At 33.7% G+C, this 15,590-nt stretch overlaps 2 protein-coding genes across 2 annotated transcripts in view; both read right to left on the bottom strand.

Annotated features, from left to right (window-relative positions):
* Window positions 1-6,834, bottom strand: part of LOC139849857 (uncharacterized) — a 31,529-nt gene extending 24,695 nt beyond the window's left edge. Inside the window, exons 1-2 of the mRNA XM_071839476.1 lie at window positions 6,771-6,834; window positions 4,963-6,256 (exon numbers count right to left, since the gene is read on the bottom strand). Coding sequence (XP_071695577.1) covers window positions 4,963-6,256; window positions 6,771-6,834 — 1,358 coding nt within the window. The remainder of the gene's footprint in view (window positions 1-4,962; window positions 6,257-6,770) is intronic.
* Window positions 6,835-9,405: 2,571 nt separating this feature from the next.
* LOC139846583 (transcription factor SRM1-like) lies at window positions 9,406-13,661 on the bottom strand. The gene is made up of 4 exons (XM_071836059.1): window positions 13,529-13,661; window positions 12,602-13,220; window positions 11,706-11,920; window positions 9,406-9,730 (listed from the first exon to the last, which is right to left on the bottom strand). Exons 2-4 carry the CDS (start codon window positions 12,976-12,978, stop codon window positions 9,717-9,719), a joined length of 606 nt encoding a protein of 201 aa, XP_071692160.1. The 5' UTR covers window positions 12,979-13,220; window positions 13,529-13,661; the 3' UTR covers window positions 9,406-9,716.
* Between the last annotated feature and the right edge of the window lie 1,929 nt (window positions 13,662-15,590).

Consider the following 15,590-nt stretch of genomic DNA (forward strand, 5'->3'; position numbering starts at 1 on the left):
CAATTTTTTGGATCTTAGCTTGTCGACGTAATTAAATAATAATATAATATATAAATAATTTTAAGAATTATTTAAATATTATATTTTATTTATGTGCATAGTTGACTTGTAATTTTTGCACCGTTGCGTCGCGCGTTGAGAGTTGACTCATGTCCCGGTTCCGGATTTTCGAACGTCCTTGCGTACAATTTATATCTTGTACTTTGCGTTTTGTAACTTGTACTCTTGTCATTTTTAGACGTTTTTCATCAATAAATTGAACCTTTTGAATTGTATCTTGTACATTTGAGCTTTTTGGACGTTTGTGTCTTCAAATCTTCGTTTTCGCCTTTTGTCTTCGCACTTATTTATTTAAACAATTACAATGAAAATATAATACAATTACATATGAAAACCTATTATTTATGAGGGATATTGCTATGAAATATATGTTCCTTTTTAGCCTTATCACCTTTTTAGGCAAACCGTCTTTGTACAGTTTAATCTTTCGTTCTTCGGTTGGTACCAATTCGGGACATAGCAAAGCTATTTCCATGAATCGCTGATTGTAGTTGGTAAGTTCTGTACCAACAACTTTCAGGCTTCGTAATTCAGCTTCCAACTTCCTAACCTCGTTCCTTGGACAATATTCGTTGATTAGCATTGTTTTGAATTCTTCCCAGGGAGTATCATAAGCTACATCTCCTCCTACGACCTTCACATAGTTTTTCCACCACGTGAGTGCACTATCTTGTAAGGTGCACGATGCATACTTGGTCATGTCCTTCTCAATACAACCACTGATTTTAAACACAGACTCAATCTTTTCGATCCACCGGGTTAAACCGACCGGTCCTTCTGTTCCACTGAATGATGAGGGCTTGCAACCTTGAAAAGTTTTGTAAGTGCATCTCATACGAGGATTTGGGTTAACTGCAGCACCTCTTGCAGCCTCGACCCATAACATTCTGTCGTTCACTCGCTGATTGATGAGTTCCTGGATTTCTTGTTCCGTCATTCGGTTCAATCGCGCCATAATCATCAATAAGAATGAAAAAAAAATAATTATTCACATGGAATATTATAGATGTAGTATGTATTTACAGTACATCATAGCTTATTAATAATATGAACCAGTTATTATTATAAAAGCCTTTTCTTCTTATTAGCGTTTTATAATTATACCAAGGGTAGTACCTACCCGTTAAAGTTCATACTTAATAGCTTAGTACGAAAATCAATTACTATCACCCAAATAATACTCAACCATGGAAAATTATTGCATTTCACACTTCACTATTTTACATATGCTTATCTTACATCAAACATTAAGCAAACCACACTAGTAATATTATACAAAACGTTATATGATCCCATGGTTTAAAACAACAGCGTGTCATTTAACCCAAAGCGTTCGTGTTCAAAGGAATCGCTTAAAGGTTATCCTGGTTGTCTCCCTGCGTTTTGGCTGAGGGGCTGAAGAACTGGATGCCGGGATAGAACTAATAGGAATAGCGGGAATAGGTGTGGAAGTATCTGGTGGAGTTGGTGCCACAACATCCTCTCTAAACTCGGGATTTGGATTTTCCAATTCAGTAGCCTTTCGTTTCTTTCCTCGTTCGAACTTGTCTTTCGTAATTTCCTGTATTTCTTCCTCCTCAGGATCACCTTCTGGTTCCTCTTCAATTGATTCATCCGGAACTTGTGAGTCTTTCCCAAAGGTGTCACTTTCATCATCGGATAGGTTAATGACTGGAACACCATCTGAAGATTCTGGTTCGGAGTCGCTGAATGTGATAACAAGTTCTAAGCCAGACATCTATCACATAACAACTAGCACGTTAGTACCATATAATATTTACATATTAATTTTTTTTTAACCAACAAGGATAAGCAATAGTTTTCGAAATCAAACACGGTCAAAGTCCAGACTCACTAATGCATCCTAACAAACTCGATAAGACACACTAATGCAAATTTTATGGTTCTCTAAGACCAACGCTCTGATACCACATGTCATAACTCGACCTTAACCATAAGGACGAATACAATAACATATGATTTCATCGCGAGGTATTGACCTCTATATGCGACGTTTTTCAAAAACTGCATTCGTTTTTACAATACAAACCATAACTTTTATTACAAATACAAGGTTTAAACAAGATAATAATGATTATCGTTTAGCGATAATCTTAGACTTACAAACTTTACATGTGATAATAACAATACGACTTCCAACATATTTTACATTACAAATTCTCCGATATGCAGTTTTATTTTTGACACAAATATGCATACTCAAGATCTTGCTTAAATTCAACATGTTGCAGCGGAAGCTTTTAGTTATCACCTGAGAATAAACATGCTTAAAACGTCAACATAAAGTTGGTGAGATATAGGTTTAATGCCGGCAGCGTTATAAATATAGACCACAAGATTTCATATATAAACGTTTTAATAAAGATATTCTAAGTTGTTGAGCACTTGATAACCATACTTAACATTTAATCAACGTCGCATATTCCCTTTATTATGAAATCTTACTACACCGTACCAAGTGTAGTCACCGAAACGAAGTACTATGCAACCGTTGAATACTGGTCGTCCAGTCCGGTTGGGGTTGTCAGGCCCGATAGATCTATCAACAGGATTCGCGTTTACAATACCTCATGTAAATAGTAGTTACCAAGTTTCAGGGAAGTATGCCAGTGGTACAACTCAACGTAGAATATATATTTTTAATCACTTGTGTCCATAACGTAAATCATAAAATGCATGTATTCTCATCCCGAAATATTTAGAGTTTAAAAGTGGGACTATATACTCACTTTTGCCTTGAAGGTATTTATCACGACTTGGTCTCCGATAGATATCACGAACCTAACCATATATATAATATATCAACATATTTTCTTTTTAAGTAATCATTACACACACACACACACACACACACACACACACACACACACATATATATATATATATATATATATATATATATATATACTTTTAATACTTTTAATATTTTCTTAGTCCGTAGTTAGCAGTCCGATGTTAGTGGTCCACAATTATTTGCTCAATAAAATAAATAAAGACCTCATCGTATTCGTATTGATCAGAATTAATCTTGACCCATGGTACCATGTTGTCAAATGACGTGTTGTGTACATAAAGTACCGTGTTGTCAAATGACGTGTTGCGTACAATCATGAGGTCTTATGATTAATCTTCTCGTATTGTTTACGGGTGGTCCTGAAATATATAAAATCAAATCATAAGTAAATATATATGAAATATCATATTAATTAGAAATATATGATTAATTTAATTTTTCTCCAAATATTTTCGTAGCTAAACTAGCTTCGCATACCCGATCTTGTTTTAGTCGTAGTTTCTTCATTACAACTCCGTTTTTGTTGGTTCAACTTGCCACTTCCTTGGATCGAGTCAAATTTTAAGAATATGATCTGAAAATACCTTAGGTTGTATTCAAAATCACAGGTTATAGGTCAAACTTTGGTGAAACTTATGAAAGTGATCATTTTCCATCATAAAAACAACATTTAATGATTATTTTTCTAAAAATACTTACACTTTGAGTTAAACCATGAAATTTTTATGTGTTAACATATTCATAAGAAATATCATTTTTCCAGAATATGAACTTCCAATTCAAAGCTTAAGATGGTTTTTAATTATCCAACCCAAAACAGCCCCCGGTTGCACTCCGACGACGTAGATTCAGTTTTTAAGGTGTTCTTTGTAAAACCAAGTTATATCTTGTTAAGTTAGCATATCATTATGATATATTAAAGGTCTTGAAGTGTTTTAAAAGTCAAGTTATAAGGATCTATTTAGTTTGCGAACAAGTTTGAAATCATTCAAACTATGTTCTTGTTGTTAAAATTTTATACCACAAAATAAGATAGCTATATGAATATGAATTGAATAAGATTATGAATAAGGTTACTACCTCAAGTTACTTGGACAAAGTTACTGTAAGAGATGAGAAAAATCCTAGAATCAAAAGAGTGGTGGAGTTGGATGAAAGGTTGGAAGTAAACTTGTTTACTTGGAAGGATTATTGAAGTTTTCTTGTAAGGAATTTATTATGATGATTAAGGCTTGTTTTTGAAGCTAGATCTTCATGGTTATTTGCTGAGATTGTGAAGAACACTTAAGGTTCCTAAGAGTGTGTTTTTGGTTAGAGAAAATGTGTAGTAAAAATGAAATTGGAATGGAGTATAAATGGTGGTGAAAAGATGTATAAATTTGTAATATTGTGCAAAAGTCTTGTAATATGCCAAATTGATTAATCATGCATGCTAAGATCCAAAATTGGCTGACTCATGGCTGCTAATAAAGTGATTGTGATGTGTATATACTAATAGTAAATATGTATAGGAGCTGGGTATGATACGAGTACATATACTCTAGGTATACGTGTAGAAATTTTGAGGAAACGGAACGAGAATTCAAATATAGCTATCTTTTGTAAATATACTTATATTGTTTTATGTATATAAGCCCTTTAAAAGTGATTAAATACATATTTATACGATACTTATATAAGTATTATAGGTTAAAGGTATATATGTCAAATAACGTTACGTATAGTTATCATTTTGAAAATTTAAGTTAGTAGTCTCAAAGTATACTTATAACTTATTGTTATTAGTACAAAATGAGATGTTAAACCATTCTTAGATCATGTTAAATATATATAAATACATATATATACACAAACGTATAATTATCGTTTGTTATATAGTTCGTGATATCATCGGTCAAATTGGACGGTCAAACGTTGTGTAAAACTCTTTTTAAAAACATAAATATCAATAATTTAGATTACTTATCATGTTGGTAAGGTTTAATTTATGTAAATATTAATCTCATAGGTATAAAATGATCGGAAAAATCCGGGTCGTTACAAAAGCACATATCACATTTATGATAAAAGTTAGTTTTTCGAAGAACTGGTGAATTGGGATAACTTCTCTCGAGGCTGCAACTAAAGCAAGTTGTAATCTGTGAGCAAAACAGTGGACATAGTATGCATAAGGACAATCTTTAAGAACAAGAGCTTTTAATCCATTCCATTCCCCTCTCATGTTACTAGCTCCATCATAACTCTGACCTCGAATTTTACTAGTATTGAACTCATAATGTGAAAGTCGTTCCCATAAACTTCGTTTTAGAGTTATTGCTGAAGTATCTTGAACGTGCACCAAATCCAAGAACCTTTCAGTTAACACCCCATTTGCATCTACGAATCTTAAAACGATGGCCATTTGCTCTTTTTTGGATTCATCACGCGACTCATCAACCATGACACAAAAGTAAGAATCGCCAACTTCACAACGAATATGTTTTCGAACTTTGTTGGCAATTATATTTAAAAGTTCTTTTTGAATCAATCCCGAAGTGAACTTTGAATTATAAGGAGCATTCTCCAACACAACCTTGGCAACATCATCATTGTAAGAAGCTAAAAGCGTCAAAAGTTCAAGAAAATTACCGCGATTACTTGAATTAGTCGATTCATCATGCCCACGAAAAGCACAAGCTTGAAATGTCAACCAACGAACAATGTCAATTGAAGCTTTCAGTCGTAGACGGTTATTTAATTTCGACTCTAAACGTTGCTTCTCAAAGACATTTTCAATATGTCCAGCTTGATTCAACAAATTTTCGCTAGATAATAAGGCGCTTTTATGTTGTAAACTATTAGCATGCTTAAGGAATGCACATCTATTTCCATCATTAACTTTTTTCCATTTATCAAATCCTTTAACAATAAAAGCATCATCACCTTTTCGGACAGCGGGTTTGTCACTAAACAAGTAACAAAGAAAGCAATACGCGGCATCCTTTGTAGGAGAATATTCTAACCAATTAGAAAATTTACCAAACCAAGCGTATCGAAATCTACGAGGCTTAGTAGATGTACCTTTAGTAGGATACTCGTCCAAACGAATCTGATAAGGTCCTTGATTCAGATAAAACCGTCTTACTTGTTCCCGTTTATCAACCGGGTAACTCCATATTTGTTCACGCATACCGGGATCTCTTTCAAAAGAATTAGGGTCCACATCGCCTACATTCGGCCTTGAAGATTCAAAAACAGGTGGTACTTGTTCATTTTGTTGTTGTTCATGCTCACTTGTTGAAGGTTTGAATCGTTTACTATTTTGAATATCGACTTTGGTTGTATCATCTATAGTTCTCTTGAAAAATGCGGTAATAGATTTTTGTTTATCCATAAAAACTCCTGAAAATTAAATCATTTATAGATATGTAAATCAAATTGTCACATCTAATTATTTAGAACTACAATACAACAAAGAAAAAATACAACTAACTATAACACATATAATAATGTAAATCAAATTGTTTTTCAATAAAACCATCAGGTCCTTACTCTTGAGCTTACTCCTTACTTACAATTAACTAAGTCTATAACCAACAATAATAATGATGATAGAAAAAGATCTATCATAATTAATCAATTAGAAAAAAAAAATAGTTAATCGATTAGAAATATGTCTATATGCGATATAGAATTTTAATCACAAGGTAACAATAGAATTTGTGGATACACAAAGTATACTGTACAAACAACTGAACAAGGCAACAATAGAATTTTAATCACAAGTTAATAATACTTAATCGATTAGAAAATAAAATAAAAATTAAAAAATATTCAGACCAATAGACAAAAAGAATCGAGTATATCTATATGCAATACTAAATTAAAAATGTCAATACAAGATACATGTTAGTACCTGAATGACTGAATCCTTGATTTATTTTGAGGACTTCTTGCACTTCACATAATGATAGCGACATCACTTTGTTATTTTTGCAACCCACTTTTTTGCTTTTGTCTTATGAAGTAGAAAGAAGGTCATAGAAAAGGAAAATTTTAGAGAGAAGAAAACAAAAGGACGGTTGAATTCTAATAAAGGAAAAATTGTAATTGTAAATTTAGGAGGGCTAATAAAGTATGTACATCTTTTTACCCCTTAAAGATAAACAAAAGTACACTTCTGACCCAAAAGTTTAGAGTGGCGGGTGCCCTCCTTTGTCTCAACAAAGGTCCGCCTATGCCCACAGCATGCCAGACCCGATAAATGAACCTGCATTGTCATTGTTTCAATCTTCGCATGCGTGGGACCAAGGGATCATTTGGGCCCGGTAAGAATGATTTTTGATCCAATTATTTGGAAAATCCTCACCTAGTGGGAATCGAACCCTCACCTCCCCTAAGGGAGAGTGAGTCATTCACCACTAGGCTATTGGCTCATTATTATTATATATCTATATATCTAAAAGGCATAGCCAAAGTGAATAGTGAACCTCACAAGTTTCACAAACTACCCCAATCTTTTACTTACTTACATTTTAGCCCCAAAATATATAATCGTTAACTTTATGGTTTTTATAAACTTACCACAAACTTTTAACATCAATCTTTTACTTACTTACATTTTAGCCCCAAAATATATAAGCGTTAACTTTATGGTTTTTATAAACTTACCACAAACTTTTAACATTTTATACTTTAACCATTAAACTTCTCATTCATTATAAATCGACAACATACTTTATATACTACCTAATAGACAAAAACGATTAATAGTCACCAGTGGCGCTTTCGTCCTTTCACTTTTTTCCCCCCCTTTCCACCTTTTTTTTTTAAAAAAAAAAGGCCCCATAGTTTGTTCAAATATTAAAATCGACCCCCCAAACAGGGGGTATAGTGTCAAATATTCATTTTCATAAAAAAAATTTAAATAACTCCACCTAAATATTCAACGAGCCATATCTTCTCGCTCGCAACGAGTTAAATTTTTCTGACACCATCGTTAAACTCGAAATAATTTTAGGAGCACACTGTCACTAACTATACGCAATACAGACGCTTTTTAAAAAAACGCTAAATATTTGAGGTACTTTTCATACACGTCGATTTTGCGTTAAATTTTTAAAAGTCGACAATTCTATAGTGAAACGCGGAGATGTGCATATATTGTTAATTTAAAATAACATTTAAATCTTTCACGGATTATACCTTTTAGTTCGACTCGAGTTGCGCTTCAACGATATCATCGTTAGCCACGAAATAATTTTACAAACTAAACGCAATATAATACATTGAAAATCGAACCCCGGCGCGAAGCGAGGGTTCGAACACTAGTTAGTGTCTAATGAACAATACAAAGTCAATGAGTTTAAATACGTACATTAATAACGTATGTCCCGCAAGTCTTTGTCACATGACTTGCGCATGACGCCCATATTTGATTATCCGTAATAGAAAAAAAATTCTTATGTTTATTTCACAAGGAGCATTGACTTATAGATCTGCAGATAATACGTCACATAAGTTAACATTGAGTTGTAGCTCAACTGGTTTGCCTCTTTTAGCGAGAGGTGAAGGTCAGTAGTTCAACTCTGGTGTGCTGCAACATTGCACTCAATATTATTCCTGACCTAAAGTATCCACCCAGGTGCCTTTCGCTTAGTGCGGGGGCAGCGGGGAGGGGGTTTTACCGGCCATGTCTGCGGATTGGTCAGGATTTCCTTCAGGGCAGTAGTTGAGGGCGGGTTATGCAACTACGGGAGATGAACGTGTAGGTGGTTTGGTCCCCCTGGGTGATCCAAAACTGATGTAAAATAAAAAAATAAAATAAATAAAATATGTCACACAAGTATGTAGCGTGACGTATTAACTCTATTTATAGTTTCCGGAATATTCGCTCCAGCTCAGCACACGTAGGCTTGATTGTGGTTTGCACACATCACCTTATAACTGCCATATTCGGGAATATTCCTTAAGTGGGCGGTTATGAGGTAACCGCCACTTTCTACACTTATAAATATTAAGCTTAAGCCTCATTTGAGAGACTAATCTGGGATTCGGAAAACTAGTACGGTTCTATTGATAACTTTGGAGGCTCAAAAAAAGACAAACAACCACAACACCACCATCCACCCTTTAACTCTAACTTAGGTTCCAAAATCAAAGGTTAGAGCCCTCACCTTTTTGCACTCAAGTCAATTTTGACTTGATCGTATATCAAAACCAAATTTTCAAGATGAAAAAAAAATAGACAATGATAAAATCAGAAGTGTTTTTTAACGAAGGTATCTTTTAAATACGGAGTAATATATTATGATATCCAGATTGTGTCTATGATGGACATGAAACAAATAGAGTTTTATGTTTTTAGATTAATCACTAATCGGAGAAAGAGAAGGGCGGGTATGTTTACATTTTACAATAGTGTACGCAATTATGGAACCGTCTGAACCCGAAACTTCTTGTGATGATTTTAGATATGATGGAAATACAAAATAATATTGTATAACAACAAGGGTTACAATGAAGAGGAAAATTTTTAGTAGAGCAAATGGTGAACACAAATAAAACCTACTGTATTTCCTTAATTAGAGTATACAACTCAGAAGGTGCTATACAATTTAGTGTAGTAAGAAATAACCAACCGTTATATTACCTAGTACATCTATATACATGCCTTAACCAACGGCATCATAACTTTTGTGACAACGTAGGCAACATAAAGAAGTTTCAAAGTCAACTGAGACGCACACCCACACCAGTGCATGGCTTCACATCTGGACCAATGCAAGGATGTTCGAGACACGTATCTGACCAGGTTCCCTAATACCACATAACGTACCATATTGACCACGGGCAGTCTTCCTTAGAGAACTTCTCCTGCAGATAGTCACATTTTAGGCATTCTATGACATATTAATATAGACATAATCGTCGCAATACACGGAGTAGGTGCCTAATAAACACGTCAATGTTTACAGAAGGGATTATATATCGCGAGGCCACCAAAGTTTAATGTTTTGTGTTTGTAGGTCACCCATATTTGAAAATGATTTTGTAGGCCACCCTAGTTTATCGTTTCGTGTTTGTAGGCCACCCATATTTGAAGGTGAATAAGTGATCTTGTAGGTCACCCAATCCGTACGTTGTTGCATATATACCAAATCCGACTAGAAACTCTTTGAAAAAAATATAAAATACGCAAATACTCATGTATTTGGTAACAACTAATCGTGATATAGATAATGTTAATCAAGAAAAGCTTGGTTACTTGTGTTATTTTTTACATTTCTAATGAAATTTTAGCCAGAATTGGTACGTATGGACACACTAACTTAGATGGCCTACAAAATCCCTTTCAAATATGGGTGACCTATAAACACGAAAAGATAACGTTTAGATGCCTACAAAATCATTTTCAAATACAGGTGACCTAGAAACACAATAAAAAACTTGGATGGCCTCGCGATATATAATCCCTTTACAGAAAATGCTGAAGTCTGACTCTTTAAATATTACAACCAAATTCCAAATTAAGTGGCTGTGTGGGACTGCAGATAGTAATAAGAGTGGCTTTATCATTAATTACATCATAGTTGTGCAATGTATCGGGGTGGTGGCATTGATAGGTGATGGTATTTCCGTATTCGTGATGACGTAAATGTGTAATAAGAGTATGACAGTGTTCGTGTGTTACGTGTTAAGTGTTTGTTTATGTAGTAGGAGAAAACATGTTAATTTCTATGAAGTAGACCCAAATTTGCTTTATATGTTTGTAAAAGTTAGAAAATAATAATAAATAATACACCAAAAAGGTACTGATTATCGTCATTTGTTCATGACCAATATATACGACAAGTTACTAGTATCCTGATTCAAAACAACCATGAACCTAGAGTGTCATTCTAACCTCTTTTGTATTAGCATCATTGTTGTAAACGGCAGTCGTCTCGGCCAACTAGTCGGTTTGGTAACTAGGGTGCCCCGTTTCACCCAACAACGTCTAATATGACAGTCAACGCTAAAAAGTCAGGTCAAATTTAGTCTAAATCGGTCTGAGTTGAGTCCTAGTCAGTCAATGTCGGTCAAAGTCAAGGTTGGTCAAAGTTAGGTCAAAATTTTAATATGTTTTATACTCAAATTTTGTGCCCTACACATATGTTTGAAATATTTAATCAAGAGGAAAGTAGATTTTAGGAGGGCACTAGGGAAGTAAATTTTTTATATTTATTATTAGGTTTCACAAACATCAAGATTAGGTGAGAATATGAACATTTAAAATATACACTTTGTGATGAATGTTATTATTTTGACCAAAAAACGCTCGAAGAATAACATTCATCACGAAAAATGTTTCATCACGATGAATGTTATTCCTGATGCCATCCAGTCCAGGAATAACATTCCACGTGATGAATGTTATTCTTCGATCATTTTATGGTCAAAATATAACATTCTATCACTAAGTGTCTTTTACAAATGTTCATAATTTCACCCGAACTTGACATTCATAACTAACTTTTTTCAAAAAAAAAATAATAGTCAACGCCTGACTAGTAGTTTCAAAGTCCTGACAGACTCTTCTCGGTTTCGCGGCTTTTCCCACCTCGATAAGCATGCAACTTTTAAGTTCACATATGGGATGATGTATTCAATATCGGGTATGCCAAAAGGGACCCACATTCATCAAGGAACCTGAACAAGTGATATCATATGCCATGCGTGACAGTGGGAGATTTACAGGTGGTACCTACTGCCGAAACTAGTGGTAGTCCTACCGTTGTTAATCCGCACAGGCAGACAGTACAGGAAAAAGGATATGAGGTGGCGAGAAGGGATTGGTTGCTTAAGTTACCTGCAGATTGAGGTGCTGACGTGTCCCCATTGTTGACACTAGTTATGTCATGAATGCTTGTTCGCCTTCTTTCTCTACTACTGATTGTATTCTGACGAATGAAATACTTCTGCGCATGGCTTGCAACTTGAGTCGGAGTTCTTGACACCACAAAGTTTCTCGATATACTTCGCCAATCTCCTTTCCCATACTTCTCCAAACCAAGAAGAAATAACCTGTTTTTTTTTTCAAACAAGAAAGTCGAACAAAAGAAAAATAGATCAATACTTACAAGTGAGATGAAAGTATTGATATACGTCGCAAGTGACATTTCAAACAAAATGACGGAAAGTGGAAAGATTGACGAGTTGGGTGGTTCGGGTAACAAGTCAAAACAGGTCAGGTTGACCCAAAACAACCATCACTAGATAGCTCAGTGGGCTGAGTTCCTTGCAAGAGGTCTCAGGTTCGAATCCCGTATAAGGCGAACATTTAGTGGTGGCCAGGGATGAGTTGGAAACAGCCAATCTTGTTGGGCTGCGTACATCAGAGTATGGGGTCGGATTACCCGTCCTCCTGGGTAGCCCGAATAGGGAAAACCTTCTACCTTTTGTTGACCCAAAATATTTTGTCCAACGCTTAAACTTTTTTTCAGAAATAATTATTGTCACTTATAATGTCACGGAATTATATTATTTCAAGTACAATCCAAACTTCTGACAAGGTTTGATTAAGACGTGACCTATGCGTATCTGATTATTAATCAAAGGCTATAATTATGTTACAAATAAAGTCAAATCTAACATGTTTCTAGGGATGGATGGTGTGAAGCGTATCTAAGCTCTGCGACATAAAAAAAATAAAAAACTAATGATCCTGACCACAAAAATAAAGAGTTACATAATTGAATATCTAACCTGTGTTCATCTTCAGTCCAAGGAACACCTTTACGACGCTCTTGATCAACCTTCGAGGCCTTACCTACTCCATGACCCGATTCACTCTTACGGTCGCCTTTATTACCGGCCCCATTATGACCTCCATTACTAGCTGAGTCATCAGAACAAGTACTGTAGCAAGGGAGAGGAACAATACCAGACTCTATACGGTCCAAATCTTCAACTAACACCTCGTAATGACACTTAATTTCTTCCACTGTTTTTCCTGGAACTTTTTTGGCAATTTTCTCCCAACAATCATCAGAATCCTCCTTATAATATGCAACCAAAGCATCCTCAAAAGCTCTATCCTGTTCTCTAGTCCATATATATTTTCTGTCCATTTCATCAGTCATTATCTAATAATCCCAAAACTATTTCGATTTTCTTAAACTAACAGAATGTAATCATGAAATCTGGTCCAAAATAACCTAGAAGCCAACCATGGCCCGATAGCTGACCGATACAGAACTAAGGTCACTGACCTTAACTGACTAACCAAGGTATGATCCAAATTTTAACAGCTACAAACAAATATATAAGATCACCTTACAGCTACAAACAAAAAAATTTGATGAATCTTGTGAAGTTCTGATTCCTGCAGATCATCAAATGGATTAATTTAGGCACAAGCGAGTTTGTCAAAACATGAGAAATTGTGTGACTATATTCAATTGAATACAACAAAACATAGTAATAAAAAACGGCTTAATTATTTGGAGCTACTACAACATGGTGAATTCAAGTCACTTGTTGAATAGTGATCATATTACTTACAAGATAAATTTATATGACCAAAAACACCTAATTTCACAGTTACAAAAATAAAATAAAGCAAATCAAGCAACTCAATCTATCTATAAAAAAATAAAAAAAAAATAAGGAATATTACGGAGTATAACATACCGTTGATTTTACAAACTATGAGTGATAAGTGATTTGCAGAAGCAGGACGGCAAATTTTTGTTTTGAGTGAGATAAACCCTAGAATTTGGTGGTAAATTAATTTTGGAGTGCAGTCTGACAGCGCCGGTGTAATTAACAAATTAACAAATACTAATTGATAATTGATGAATACGGAGGAGTATATAAGTAGAGACAGATAGATATAGATATTTAGAGGGCCCCTACATACAAATCAAATCAAGTTGAAGTTGCTATCAGCTATCAATTATCGTCTGGAATTTGCTGGTTTTAGGTGGTCAAGTTTTGCTATTTTTGAATATACTGTATTAAACAATTGCTTTATATCATTAAGGAGTAATTAATTAATTGATTTTAAATAACTAAATTAATACTCTCCCTCTCAAAATTATTGTTTTTATTATTATTATTATTAACGAAAATATATGTATATTATTGTGAGGTCCCCGTCAAAACACTTAACGGCTCCGTCACTTGGTCCCACAGCTTGATCATAACTCTATATGAATTTAATAAATAACCTTGCATTCTTTATTTAAAAATGATTTCCTATAAAGGAAACTTACCAAAATATGTAAGTTTAGAAAAACCATATATTATTACTTAACCAAAAGTTGACCAAAACAAAGTCAACAACATCCACTATTAAATGTATCAAAATAGAATGCAAGTTAATGTTTAACAAAAGCTGCCATCATAAATATGCAGACTCTCTAAGCACAGTGGAAGCAATCAATCATGAACCTGAGAATAAAACATGCGAGTAACGGTCAACAAAAATGTTGAGTGAATTATAGGTTTAATATTGTAAACAATATCTAATTTAAACCATAAAAATTTATGTTTGAAAACATAAAAACTCCTTTTTGGACCACTAAATTATATGTTAGAAAACATATAAAAACATTATTCCATTTTCCGTGAGCCACCTGGTAACCACTTAACCATTTATTTACCCTTGCCAAACACAATAAATAATATACACCGAACAAGTGTATCTACAACAAATTACGAAGTACTAAACATTTCGATTATAAATTGCTAGCGCGACTAGCTCGAAATGGGGTTGTCAAACCCGATAGATCTATCCGTAGGATTCGCGTTCACCAGTAGAAACCAGTGATTACAGTTACCAGACTAGGGAATATTTTTGTTCAACTCACAATGAATAATTTAAACCAATTTCCACTTGTGTCCAAAATATAAAATAAATTGCATGTATTCTCATCCCAAAAGATTTAAAATAGAAAATGGGACTATAACTCACCTTAATAGCAACGAAGTAACCACACAAATATGCGAACAGCAAATGAAGTAAAGTGATCAGGAATGATCACAACGCCGACCTATAAATAAAGCAGGTCGATATAAATAACTAACTTATGTCTAGTCTTAGTATGATAGCTATTGTACATGTTGCAAGTAGACATAGAACAACACTCAACATGCATCGGTTTGATCGAAACAGCTTACGGACACACACTTTCTATTTTTAGAAAGTTTCTATTTTTAGCAGGTTTCCATTTTTGGAAAGTTTCTATTTTTGGAAAGTTTCTATTTTTGGAAAGTTTTCAAATTTAGAAAGTTGCTATTTTAGGAAAGTTTATAAGTTAGGAAAATTTCCTTAATTAGAAAGTCAACAAAAGTCAACTGAAAGTCAAAGTCAACCGAAAGTCAACTCAAAAGTCAACCTTGGTCAAACATAGTCAACGTTAATTTTAAAAGTGTAAGTTATAATAATAATATAAGTTATAACGTTTATTAAAGTTAAATATGTCTAATTATGTCATAACATAAGTTTAATTAAATTAAAATGATTTATTAAAGTTAATATAAGTTTAAATGATATAATTAATATAACATAAGTATTTAATTAATTAATTAAATATTAGTCATAATATAAGTATTATTAATTAATAATAAATTTCAAATCATATCATAAGTATTATTAATTAATAATGAATTATTAATCATATCATAAGTTTCTATTTATAATTATTAAATCATAAGTATTTAATAATTAAATTATAATTAAATAATAACT

Source organism: Rutidosis leptorrhynchoides, chromosome 5, assembly GCF_046630445.1.
Source record: "Rutidosis leptorrhynchoides isolate AG116_Rl617_1_P2 chromosome 5, CSIRO_AGI_Rlap_v1, whole genome shotgun sequence".
Taxonomy (NCBI): Eukaryota; Viridiplantae; Streptophyta; class Magnoliopsida; order Asterales; family Asteraceae; genus Rutidosis; species Rutidosis leptorrhynchoides.